This window comes from Abramis brama (genome assembly GCF_963993115.1).
Source record: "Abramis brama genome assembly, chromosome: 7".
Classification (NCBI taxonomy): domain Eukaryota; kingdom Metazoa; phylum Chordata; class Actinopteri; order Cypriniformes; family Leuciscidae; genus Abramis; species Abramis brama.
In genome coordinates this window covers 28,777,248-28,789,641 of record NC_139969.1, presented here as the reverse complement: position 1 = coordinate 28,789,641, position 12,394 = coordinate 28,777,248, and the positions used below count along the sequence as shown (strand labels likewise).

Sequence of the window (12,394 nt, the reverse complement as noted above, 5' to 3'; positions counted from 1 at the left end):
ATCACATTTATTGTTTTATTATTCTCTAAAATCTGCAATGAATATTCTGTCTATGTTTATTCGGTCAGAGACCTGTTGTAGGTGTAAATTAAGTTGTTGGTGTAAATTACTGTTAAATGAGTCATGACCTAACGTTACCTGTTTTCAGTTTGTATTCTCAGATGAGAGTTTCCGGTAGTTGTTGACAAGATTTAAAGATTTCAGTGGCCTTTTACCGTCTCTTTTTACCATCTGAAAATCAGTTTTGGCTGCTGACCCCTTGTGGCTTTATACAGTATTGTACAGTACCTGTATAGCAAAACAGCTTTAGTAATGCGTGACAATGTGCCATGCTGAAATGTGTCAGAAAAACCAAAGGACTGAAGACTATTTTGATTCAGTAAAATACAAAGATTATGTTTTTTGACACTTTAAAAACAAAACTAGCTTTTGTAGTGGGGCGAGGGGTACTGACAATAAGGTGAACCATATTCCTCACGGCTGCGAGTCTGTTAAGAGGAGACGGTCAATGTCCTCTTTATAATGAATAATTTTAATGTATCAAAATCTATTAAATCAGAACAAGGATTAAGTATTTTCACTAGGGGCATCAGACTTTTTGTCCACCAGCAAGAGGCGCTCTATCATATGAATATCGTTCTCAGGAGGATCAGACCAAGAAGGATCAGACAGTCCGTTTGCCCTCTTTTAATCTCTCCTGTGAATCTACTATTGCTTGGCTCAGGTCATGAATATTAATTACGCAACGTGACGCAGGCCCAGCTGATTCGCTGACAGACTGGCGTAGAACGCTGCGAACCAACGAATCCTGCTACGTTGAAAGGATTGGCTCATGAATATCAATTTGTTACGTGACTGGACACTCCAGGAAGGTTGCCAAGCTACGTCGTCGTGACCTTATTAATATTCATGAGTAGTAAAGCCTCTTCCATAGTAGGTTTGGTAAATTACGCGACCCTCCCACACTCTCGTTCTCCGTTCATCGGCTGTCTGTCCTCAGCATCCCCTCTGTGGTGATGGCGTGTGTGGATGCTGCTGATGCGGCGGTGCCCGGGGCCTAACACACCGGTTACCGGGAAACCCGCGAGACGAAGACGTGCGGGGCTGGGCAGTATGAGCCTTTCCTTTAACGACCGGTCACCGGATCACTACTGTATCTCGTGTCAGTTTGTTTGCTTGCGTGAAACCGAGGAATGAAGTGCTGCAACCATGATGCAAGGTAAAAATCCACATTGGGCCCTTAAATTTATCGCTGTCTGTTGATATTATTTATTAGCGTAATCATAACCGACTGTACGTTACTGGTTATGACATCCAAATGCAGCACATGCTTGTTTTGGTGTCTGTCTCCTTGAAGGAGGTGAAGGATTATGTGTCTCACGTTGTATGGCCAGTGTGTGTGTGTGTGTGTGTGTTTGCACCGTGACATACACAAACATCATGATGGCACAATTAAATTTAGGCTAGGTTATATTTTGAAGGCGGTTTACACATGTGGTCCAGTGTAAGGAATATGTAACTCCCATGTAAATCTGCCATCAGGATGTTTGTGTGTCTTTGCTCTGTGGTCTACAGTCCCACCCTCATGATCTTATAGGTCATGATTTATTTCCTCTAATTTAAAGGGATAGTTCATCCAAAAAAAAATCCCAATTTTTTCACTTTTTTTGTTGTTCCAAACCTGTACGATTTAGTTTCTTCTGGGAAACACAAAAGGGAATTTTGAAGAATGGACTGCTCATTCTTTTCCATGCGATTACAATGAATGGGGACTGAAGCTTTCAAACTTCAGAAAATACACAAAAGCACCATAAAAGTGCAATATACACTACCGTTCAAACATTTGGCGTCAGTCATTTTTTTTGAAAGAAATTATACTTTTATTAATCAAGGATGCATTAAATTGATCAAAAGTGACAGTAAAGACTCTTATATTGTTCTGTTTGAAATGCTGTTCTTCTGAACTTTCTACTCATCAAAGAATCACAGTTTCCAGGAAAAATATTAAGCAACTGGTTTCAACATTGATAATAATAAGAAATGTTTCTTGAACATCACATTATCACCAGAATGATTTCTGTAGGATGGAGTAATGATGCTTTGCCATCACAGAAATAAATTATATTTAAAAATATATTCAAATAGAAAACAGTTCTTTTAAATTGTTGTAATATTAGGGATGCACGATATATCGGCCACCATATTTTTTTAATTTTTAATGTGGCCGATATAATAAAGCAGATAAATAATGTATTATTTCCTTCAGCTTAGACACTTCAGATACATTTTTTGAATTGCTTTGAAATATAATTGTAATCACTTAAAAAAGGAAAATACAGTTACAGTGTAACATGCAAGTCTGTCATATGGGCTACATAAAATTATAATGAGAACATCATTATAATCCCCATGCTTGGGACATGGATTTAATGGTGAAACTTTTTGTTTTTGTAATCAGGCTCTCAAAAATTATATATTTTTTTTTTATTGGTCATTATATCGGTTATCGGTTTTCAAATATAAAGAATTATCGGTTATCATATATATATTGGTGCATTCCTAAATAATATTTCAAAATATTACTCTTTTACTGTATTTTTGATCAAATAAATGCAGCCTTATAGAGCATAAGAAACAAAAACAAAGCAAAGATTTACTGACTCCAAGTAGGATCTTTTTAATGAATTATTGAATCTGAATCGATTGGTGTGAGATGAACAAGTTGTGAGCCGAACCATTGACCGTTGATCACGTGCAGGTGCTTGCTGGTTAGAAATAACTAATGATTTGTTTACAAATTGAACAGATCCAGTTCTCAACTTATTGACAATGATTTGGTCACAGTGGTTCTCAAGTTAACATCTCACTGGATTATCAGTGAATAACAGCTTGAATTTCAATTTGTTTCTCACATCAAACTATTGAATGGTTAAGAAGGCTTTGAATGCAGTGTGTGTTGTATATGGAATGGATCACCATTATGATCAGTTTGTATCATTTTTGAAGCCTGAAAGCTAGTCCGCATTAATTATCATTGCAATCTAGGCTATTATTTGAAAAGAGCAACCAGTACTTTTCTCAAAACTTCTCCTTTTTTGTTCTAAAGAAGAACGAAAGTCATATGGGTGTTAAACAACATAAGGGTGCGTAAATGTGAACTATTCCTGTCTTCATTTAATGGCATTGTAATGTTTAACCTAGTGAATAAGCTGAAAGAAGGTTCATCTCCTTGTATTTGTTTTGGGATAACTCGGCTTAATTGCCTCACTTTTAGCCAAGCGGAGGAGGAAATGTCAGCTTTTCCCTAGAGGTCTTCTAGACTAGAGGCATGATGGGTGAACACACAACCAGAGGCTTTTGCACTGAGACCCTCAAGCGGTCCCGTATGCCATCGTGCCAAGATCTCCAGGCTATAAATGCTGTTGCTTTGTCTGTTAATATGGACCATGATGCCAGTCCTTGGGGATGCTTGGTTCTACATACAAGTTAATTGGCAGATTGAGAAAATATAGAAAAATAAGCTTTAGATCTTGCATATTTGTTGTTGCTGACACCCTTCCACCAGTAAATGACTGCATAGCCTCATTGCAGATTTGATCATCCAGGTCAAACATGCACTGTGAATCCCAGTACAGAGTTGCATGGGTCATTTGCCTTGATGCAATAATAATAATTAAAAGTTTCATCATTTAATTCAGTCCACTCAGAATGAGGTCTTGGGAAAAAAATGTTTTTGCATTTTTTAGTTGCAGATGTTGAAATATTTATGAAGAATTTCACTCCCCTGGTGACTGAATTCAGTGTTTGTTTTTCAGATGTCAGTGAATTTAGCTCTACATTTAACTTAGCACTGCATGTTGCTTTGTGTTTGGGTAGTTGATAACTAGCAGTGGCAGCAGTTTGACAATGTACTTCATCAAAACATTTGCAACTGCATTTAGCAAATTCTTGTATAATTATCATACATTATTTATTTATTTATTTATGTCAAATTTATTAAGAGAATACAGGGAATATTTCTACTTTAGTACTCATGGATTTAGCAAATGCTCCAAACCCAGCTAGCAGGAAACATTCTCTTGGATAACATTCTGGGAATGTTCTGTCAAAGTTATGAACAAATGTTCTTACAGTAATGTTGATGGAATGTTCGTTCAATGTTATCTGGTCTTTAATAATGTTCTCAAAACTTTATCACAAAAGAGAATGTTCAAAACATTCAAAAGTAACGTTCCCATAATGTTTGTAAAATGATCAAATCAACGTTTCCTTAACATTCGCATAACCTAGAACAAAAATGTTTTTAAGACATTTAAAAAATTGGACATTCAGAGAACATTCAGAAATAGCGTTTCCACAACTTAAAGGTTCGCTGTGTAACTTTTTTTATTCAACATTTACAAAATGTACATTTAATAAGCAAGTACATCATGAATCTATCTTCCAAACCGTGTTTTTGTCTTAGTCTTAGACAATTATGGCTGGGCCATATGGCCATAAATATTATCAAAATTCATTTTCCATATCACACGATATCGATATTTATCACAATATTAATTTTGGGGAAGGAAATGCTTTCCACATATTTGTTAGACCTTTAGAATAAAATGAAAACATGTAAACCTGTTTGTTCAAAATTAAACTGTTTTCCATTTTTTGGGGGGTGGTAAAGTTTAAATTTATATAAACTTTAACAATTTAATCAAGCTTTTAATATAGCAATTCATTACAACAAAACATTCAAACATCTTAGAATATATTTTTGTTAGCTGGGAAGTATCTTGGAGTCCTAATGCACAACATTCAAAAGATTAAATTGCAGGACTATCTACAAAAATCTAAAATTATACATATACAGGTACATTACCATCCAAAAGTTTGAGGTCAGTAAGTTATATTATAAATATTAGGCAGCACAACCGTTTTCAACATTTATAATAATAAAAATAAAATCTTGAGCACCAAGTCAACATATTAGAATGATTTCTAAAGGATCTTGTTACACGGGAGACTATTACTTTATTTAATAAAATATATTAAAATAGAAAACAGTTCTTAAAATGTATAAATTCAAATGTTTCACCATATTATTGTTTAACTGCAGAAATAAATGCAGCCTTGGTGAGCAAAAAAAGACTTCTTTAAAAAAAAGAAAATTCTTACCGACCCCAGACTTTTGAACAGTAGTATATAGATTTCATCAAGACTGACTGATGTTATTTTTCTTGTAACATGTTAGGAACTGTGTATTATTTGGTTCCTGACTATAAACATGATTTTTAACAGGACTGAAAAAGCGTACCCGAAAGGCCTTCGGGATACGGAAGAAGGAGAAGGACAGTGACTCCACGTGAGTAAGAACAGTCAGTGATTTGACCGTGGACATCAGCTCTGCACAGATCTCTACAGGATATTCTGATTTGCTCACTGGTGTATGTGTGTAGAGCTGGCCACCTTGGCACAGCCTAGTTTATTATGATTAGAGTGAATTGCTTTCTATAATGATTATGCATTGCTAAGACTTGGCTCAGTGTAATTTTGTCAAATGTTTATTAGTAGCACAGCCAGTCTTTTACCATTGGTGTAAAGTCTGCTCCACTTTGCAGCTTATTTTGGTGAAGAATTGCTCATTTAGACAATTGCTCATCATTTTACTAAATTATGTTTTATTAACAAAGTTCGGGAGGAGCAGGTTCAGATAATTAACCAAATTATGCACAGCTGGAGATTAATCAGTAATCAACTCAATGACAGAGTATAAATTCACAGCAGACCTATCTCTGTTCATTGAAAGTTTGTCAGCATCCCTCCTCCACCCCATCTCCTTACTTCCAGTTCCATCTACACTTACCAACTGGGGGGAGTACTCTGGGTTCGGGGCTAACTCCGAGCTCGGAGCCCTCCCCCCGGACAGCACGCCAAATGCCAAATACGCATAAACTTATTGTACTAATTATATGTAGATGTGAACTCGTGAACATGCACAATAGACCAACCAAATGTTTGTTGTGTTTTCATGCAGCGCAGTGGTTCTTTTTGCCTTTTTGACTCCAGGGCTTGCATTATCCACAGCAATTTTTGAAGGCCCCATAACATTTCCAGTTTTACATGATTTACTGGATAAGGATTAAGGATACTTTTTTTTTTTTAAATGTATATATTTCTTTTTAAATGTATATATTTTTAATAATAATAGTACGGTGGTCAAGAGAGCTTAGCATGATGTAACTGAAGAAAACATTAAATAAACACATGAGCTGCAAATACTCACAATGCAACCAAATACAGAAACGCTCTGCAAATACTCACAACGCAACCAAATACAGAAACACTCTGCAAATACTCACAACGCAACCAAATACAGAAACGCTCTGCAAATACTCACAATGCAACCAAATAGAGAAACCCGTTGTAAATACTCACAATGCAACCAAATACAGAAACACTCTGCAAATACTCACAATGCAACCAAATACAGAAACACTCTGCAAATACTCACAATGCAACCAAATACAGAAACACTCTGCAAATACTCACAATGCAACCAAATACAGAAACACTCTGCAAATACTCACAATGCAACCAAATACAGAAACGCTCTGCAAATACTCACAACGCAACCAAATAGAGAAACCCGCTGCAAATACTCACAACGCAACCAAATACAGAAACGCTCTGCAAATACTCACAACGCAACCAAATACAGAAACGCTCTGCAAATACTCACAATGCAACCAAATAGAGAAACCCGTTGTAAATACTCACAATGCAACCAAATACAGAAACACTCTGCAAATACTCACAATGCAACCAAATACGGAAACACTCTGCAAATACTCACAATGCAACCAAATACAGAAACACTCTGCAAATACTCACAATGCAACCAAATACAGAAACACTCTGCAAATACTCACAATGCAACCAAATACAGAAACGCTCTGCAAATACTCACAATGCAACCAAATACAGAAACGCTCTGCAAATACTCACAATGCAACCAAATACGGAAACACTCTGCAAATACTCACAACGCAACCAAATAGAGAAACCCGTTGCAAACACTCACAACGCAACCAAATAGAGAAACCCGTTGCAAATACTCACAACGCAACCAAATAGAGAAACCCGTTGCAAATACTCACAATGCAACCAAATACAGAAACACTCTGCAAATACTCACAATGCAACCAAATACAGAAACGCTCTGCAAATACTCACAACGCAACCAAATACAGAAACCCGTTGTAAATACTCACAACACAACCAAATACAGAAACACTCTGCAAATACTCACAATGCAACCAAATACAGAAACGCTCTGCAAATACTCACAACGCAACCAAATAGAGAAACCCGTTGCAAATACTCACAACGCAACCAAATAGAGAAACCCGTTGCAAATACTCACAATGCAACCAAATAGAGAAACCCGTTGCAAATACTCACAATGCAACCAAATACAGAAACACTCTGCAAATACTCACAATGCAACCAAATACAGAAACGCTCTGCAAATACTCACAACGCAACCAAATAGAGAAACCCGTTGCAAATACTCACAACGCAACCAAATACAGAAACACTCTGCAAATACTCACAATGCAACCAAATACAGAAACGCTCTGCAAATACTCACAACGCAACCAAATAGAGAAACCCGTTGCAAATACTCACAACGCAACCAAATACAGAAACACTCTGCAAATACTCACAATGCAACCAAATACAGAAACGCTCTGCAAATACTCACAACGCAACCAAATAGAGAAACCCGTTGCAAATACTCACAACGCAACCAAATACAGAAACACTCTGCAAATACTCACAATGCAACCAAATACAGAAACGCTCTGCAAATACTCACAACGCAACCAAATAGAGAAACCCGTTGCAAATACTCACAACGCAACCAAATACAGAAACGCTCAGCAAATACTCACAATGCAACCAAATACAGAAACGTGCTGCAAGTACTTACAACACACATATGATCATGATGTTAAAATAAACAAAAAACTCACCTTTCAGGTCATTGACAACACCACTGACGAGTAGACATTGAACAAAAAGCCCAGCCAGGTTCATCACTTGTTGGGTTCCCCTTAAACATTTCCATTGTGGTCTGTGCAATTTGCAGCACATTTCTGTATTTGGCTGCGTTGTGAGTATTTGCTGCACATTTCTATATTTGCTTGCGTTGTGAGTATTTGCAGCACTTTTGTTGTCAAACTGTTGAAGATGTTTTCTGAATTTGCTGGTGTTTTTTCTATTTGCATGTGTTTTCTTCAGTTGAAGCGCGTTGAGCTCTCTCGCAGTGCATTGAGCTCTCTCGGCCACCGTATAATAGCCGTGGAGTTATATGATTTTATTAATTTACATGACTTATCCAGTGCTAGAAAGCTTTTTTCAAGACAGTGTGAATCCGTTTTTTAGTTTTTAGTTGTAGATGTTTAATACTTTTGGTTTTTTTACTGCTTGTTATTGCCTTATTTTAAATAATTTTAAGCCATCTTGAGGCCCCCTAGTGGGCCCCAGCTCCCTCGCAGGTCAATCTAAAATGGATAGTACATTAATAATAGACCTGTACTTATCATACTTATATACTTATCATTCTGTCATATATCTGAACTCTGATACTCTAAACAATTGCTTTCATCTCTTTCAGTGGATCACCAGACAAAGAAAAATCTGTGAGTACAAAACAATCCATGAAAGTGAATAAATGGTCTACAAACTTAGTTTTGGTAGTGTTGTGAATTATTATTTCATTGTGATCGTTCTTACAATGTCTCATCCCATATGTTTTATTCCCAGAAAAAAGCCAATGGTGCACCCAATGGTTTTTATGGTGAGATCGACTGGGATCGATATGTAAGTAAATCTCTCTGAATGCTGATTTTTCATATGGTCTTTATAGTTCCTGTGAATGTAATGCCTCATGTGTTTGTCTGTACCATAACAGAACTCTCCTGATGTGGATGATGAAGGGTACAGCGTTAAACCTGGAGAACAAGGGGGAAATATCCTTTTTAGTCTTTTTAGTTGCATATTGATCTGTACTCATTTCCCATCTTTTCTGACCTTTAATTTGTATAAGAATAAAGAGAAACAACTATGGAATTCCATAACAAGATTCACCAGCTTCAAAGGTCAAGATGGGCTGCTCCTCCAGTGAATCAGAGGGAGAGGGAGAGGAGGAGCATGGGAAGAAATTTAAGATCAAGATCAAGCCATTGGCAGCTAACAGTGGAACCTGCACAGTATCTACTATGGATGAGCTGAAGGCCTCAGTGGGGACGCTGGCCATATCTCCTTCCCCTCTGGTTCGTCTTTAAGTTTTACTTTACACTGCTGATGTCCCATAATAATATTCACATTCAAATATTGAGATGATTTCCTCTGTTCTTCTGTTTCCTCACACAGAGAAAGAGTCCGGTAAGCAAGTGTTTTTACACTTCTGTCTGGTTTTACCTTAGTTTAGTATACATTAGCTCTCAGGATCATAACGACAAATGGTGAATCCATCAAAAGTGCTATACTGGAAAAATTGTAGTTCAATCCAGTTGAATTTAACCATAATCAGCAATGCTTGAAATGAATCTGAAATGCATAAAAAAACTTGACTTAAGTTTTAAGACTTAGCGGTTTAGTTGTTGTTTTTTATTGGTGTCTGTCGATATTGGGTATTTGTTTGTGCATACTCATAATCACTACTTTTTTTCTTTTTTTTTTATATTTTTGCTCTCATCTAAAACTTAAAGTTCATCTTTGAAAACACTAATAATTAAATAACACCTGTAAGCTTAAGCAAAACTCAAAACAAACATCCATTTTTCATACATTCTTATACACTACCGTTCAAAAGTTTAGGGTCTGAAAGATTTTTTTTTATTGTTTTTGAAATAAGTCTGTAATGCTCCTAGGACTATAGCTCATGTAAGACACATAGGCTGTGTCTATTTGATCAAAAATACAGTAAAAATATCAATACTATGAAAAATCATTACAATTTAAAATAACTGTTTTCTATTGTAATACATAAATGTAATTTATTCCTGTGATGCAAAGCTGAATTTTCAGCATCATTACTCCAGTCTTCAGTGTCACATGATCCTTCAGAAATCATTCTAATATGTTTATTTGATGGTGAATATTCATTTATTACTATTATCAGTGTTGAAAACAGTTTTGCTATTTAATAGGTTTGTGGAAACCATGATATATATGTTATCTTTGAGTGATACATTTTTAAATAGAAACATTTTGTAATATTATAAATGCCTTTACTGTCACTTTTGATTAATTTAATGCATCCTTGCTGAATAAAAGTATTTATTTATAAAAAACTTTCTGACCCCAAACTTTTGAACGGCACTATATTACATTTTATTATTATTTCATACATTATTTGTTGTGATGACTTGTACACTTGTACTATTTAAAATGATTTATTTTAGTTTTTTGTGTTTTTTAAGTTTTTTAGACAAAATAGTATTGAAATTTAATATTGACTGATTATTGGCCATAACATGCAACTATTTTTATTTTAACAGTATCATTCAGAATTTGAATATTGCTGCATCCCTAGAGCTGTGTTTAAGTAAACTATGAGCGATATGTTTCAATCATAAATTCTTTTTTTAATTGAAATGGTTTAAGTTATTTGAATTAATGTAACTTGTAATGTGACTTTATGTAAATTTTACATTTATGAATTTTGCAGATGCATTTATCCAAAGCAACTGACAATACATTGCATTCAAGTTATATAAACCCATAAACATGCTGTTGCTAGTAACATTTTGTACTCTTTGAGTCACAGAAATGCATTTATAATGCATTAATGCTTTCATGTATAATGAAGAAGTGTGCTTCCACCTGGAAAGATCCATCACGCATGTTTTCCTCTTCTAAATATTGTTTTTGTTAATAGTACTGATCTGTTACTCACTCTCTGACCAGGTCTGTTCTTTCTCCTTTTTTGCTGATCTCAGAGACGAAGTCCAGTAAGTATGGTTATTGTAAATGTAATAGATAAATATTACTAAAATGTACTGATATGATACTGATGTTGCTATTGCATGCGCAATAGAAGCTGTGTTACACTGAACATTTCATTGTGATGATGCTTCATGGTGTGTTACTACTGTACTGGGTACTGTACTGTACTGCATGTTGGGTGTGAATGTCAGATGGAGTTCACTCTGTTGTCCATTACCTGAAGATGTTTGCCGCTCATCAGTGGTGTCAGAGAAGCTTCATTAGTTTTCAATGATTAATGGAACTGATGGAAAACAATGTCCAGGTGCCAAATAATACCTGTTATCTCACATGATGGGACTGTATATTCAGTGCAGTGGTAGAAATGTGTCAAGGGGTAGAGATTTAGCTATAAGTATTTACTTAAAAATAATATGTGGTCGCAGGTATGCATATATTTCCACTTTTGACTGTGGCCCATCTAATCAGAATTTACTATAGTTTTCTAATATTAGTTCTATTGTTTTGTCTCTTTCATTTGGTCATTTCAATTTTGGTCATATTGCCCACCTCTAACTTGTATCTATTGTTCAAAAGTATTTTTTTTTAAAAAGAAATTAATACTTTTTTTAAGCATCGATGCTTAAAAGCAATCAACAGTAACAGTTAAGACATTTATAATGTTACAAAATGCTGTTCTTTTGAGCTATCTATTGATCAGAGAATCCTGAAAACAAATATTTCACACAAACATGAAGCAGCACAACTGTTATAATAATAAGAAATGTTTCTTGAGCAGCAAATCATATTAGAATGATTTCTGAAAGATCATGTGACACTGAAGACTGACGTAATGATGCTGAAAATTCAGCTTTGATCACAGGAATAAATTACATTTTGATATATATTAAAATAGAAAACTATGGAAGCTTGCTCGCAATTCGGACTTTATATCACACAATTCTGACTTTATAACTCGCAATTCTGACAACTCGCAGTTGCATATTATAAAGTCAGAATTGCGAGTTTATATCTCGCAGTTCTAACTTTATAATGCAAATACGACTATATATCACCAGTTCGGACTTTCTAACTCACAATTCTGACTTTAGAACTGGCAGTTGCAAGTTTATATCATGAAATTCTGTGGAAAAAAAGTATTTTGCAAGATGTTAACTAGGTGCACATAAAAGACTTTTTCTTTCTATCCCATCATGTTAGTTCATATAAATGTTGTATATAGTGTTTGTGGTCCTTGAAATGTCTTTGTTATCTTCTTCTGTGACCTTTGTTACAGTGCCAGATGAAACGAAACCTGTCAAGTGAGTGTTAATTTGGAAATATCGACATGACTTGTATTGTCGTATCACTCCAGTTTGTCGATCATGGCTGTCACTTTTAAATAGCTGTC

The 12,394-nt window shown here is 35.4% G+C and overlaps 1 protein-coding gene across 1 annotated transcript in view; it reads left to right on the top strand.

Annotated features, from left to right (window-relative positions):
- Window positions 1–967: 967 nt before the first annotated feature.
- The window catches only part of sgip1b (SH3GL interacting endocytic adaptor 1b), a 36,633-nt gene continuing 25,206 nt past the window's right edge, over window positions 968–12,394 (top strand). The window contains exons 1-9 of the mRNA XM_084119477.1: window positions 968–1,219; window positions 5,287–5,350; window positions 8,669–8,693; window positions 8,818–8,874; window positions 8,966–9,059; window positions 9,145–9,326; window positions 9,427–9,438; window positions 10,998–11,009; window positions 12,281–12,305. Coding sequence (XP_083975603.1) covers window positions 1,210–1,219; window positions 5,287–5,350; window positions 8,669–8,693; window positions 8,818–8,874; window positions 8,966–9,059; window positions 9,145–9,326; window positions 9,427–9,438; window positions 10,998–11,009; window positions 12,281–12,305 — 481 coding nt within the window. The 5' untranslated portion in view covers window positions 968–1,209. The remainder of the gene's footprint in view (window positions 1,220–5,286; window positions 5,351–8,668; window positions 8,694–8,817; window positions 8,875–8,965; window positions 9,060–9,144; window positions 9,327–9,426; window positions 9,439–10,997; window positions 11,010–12,280; window positions 12,306–12,394) is intronic.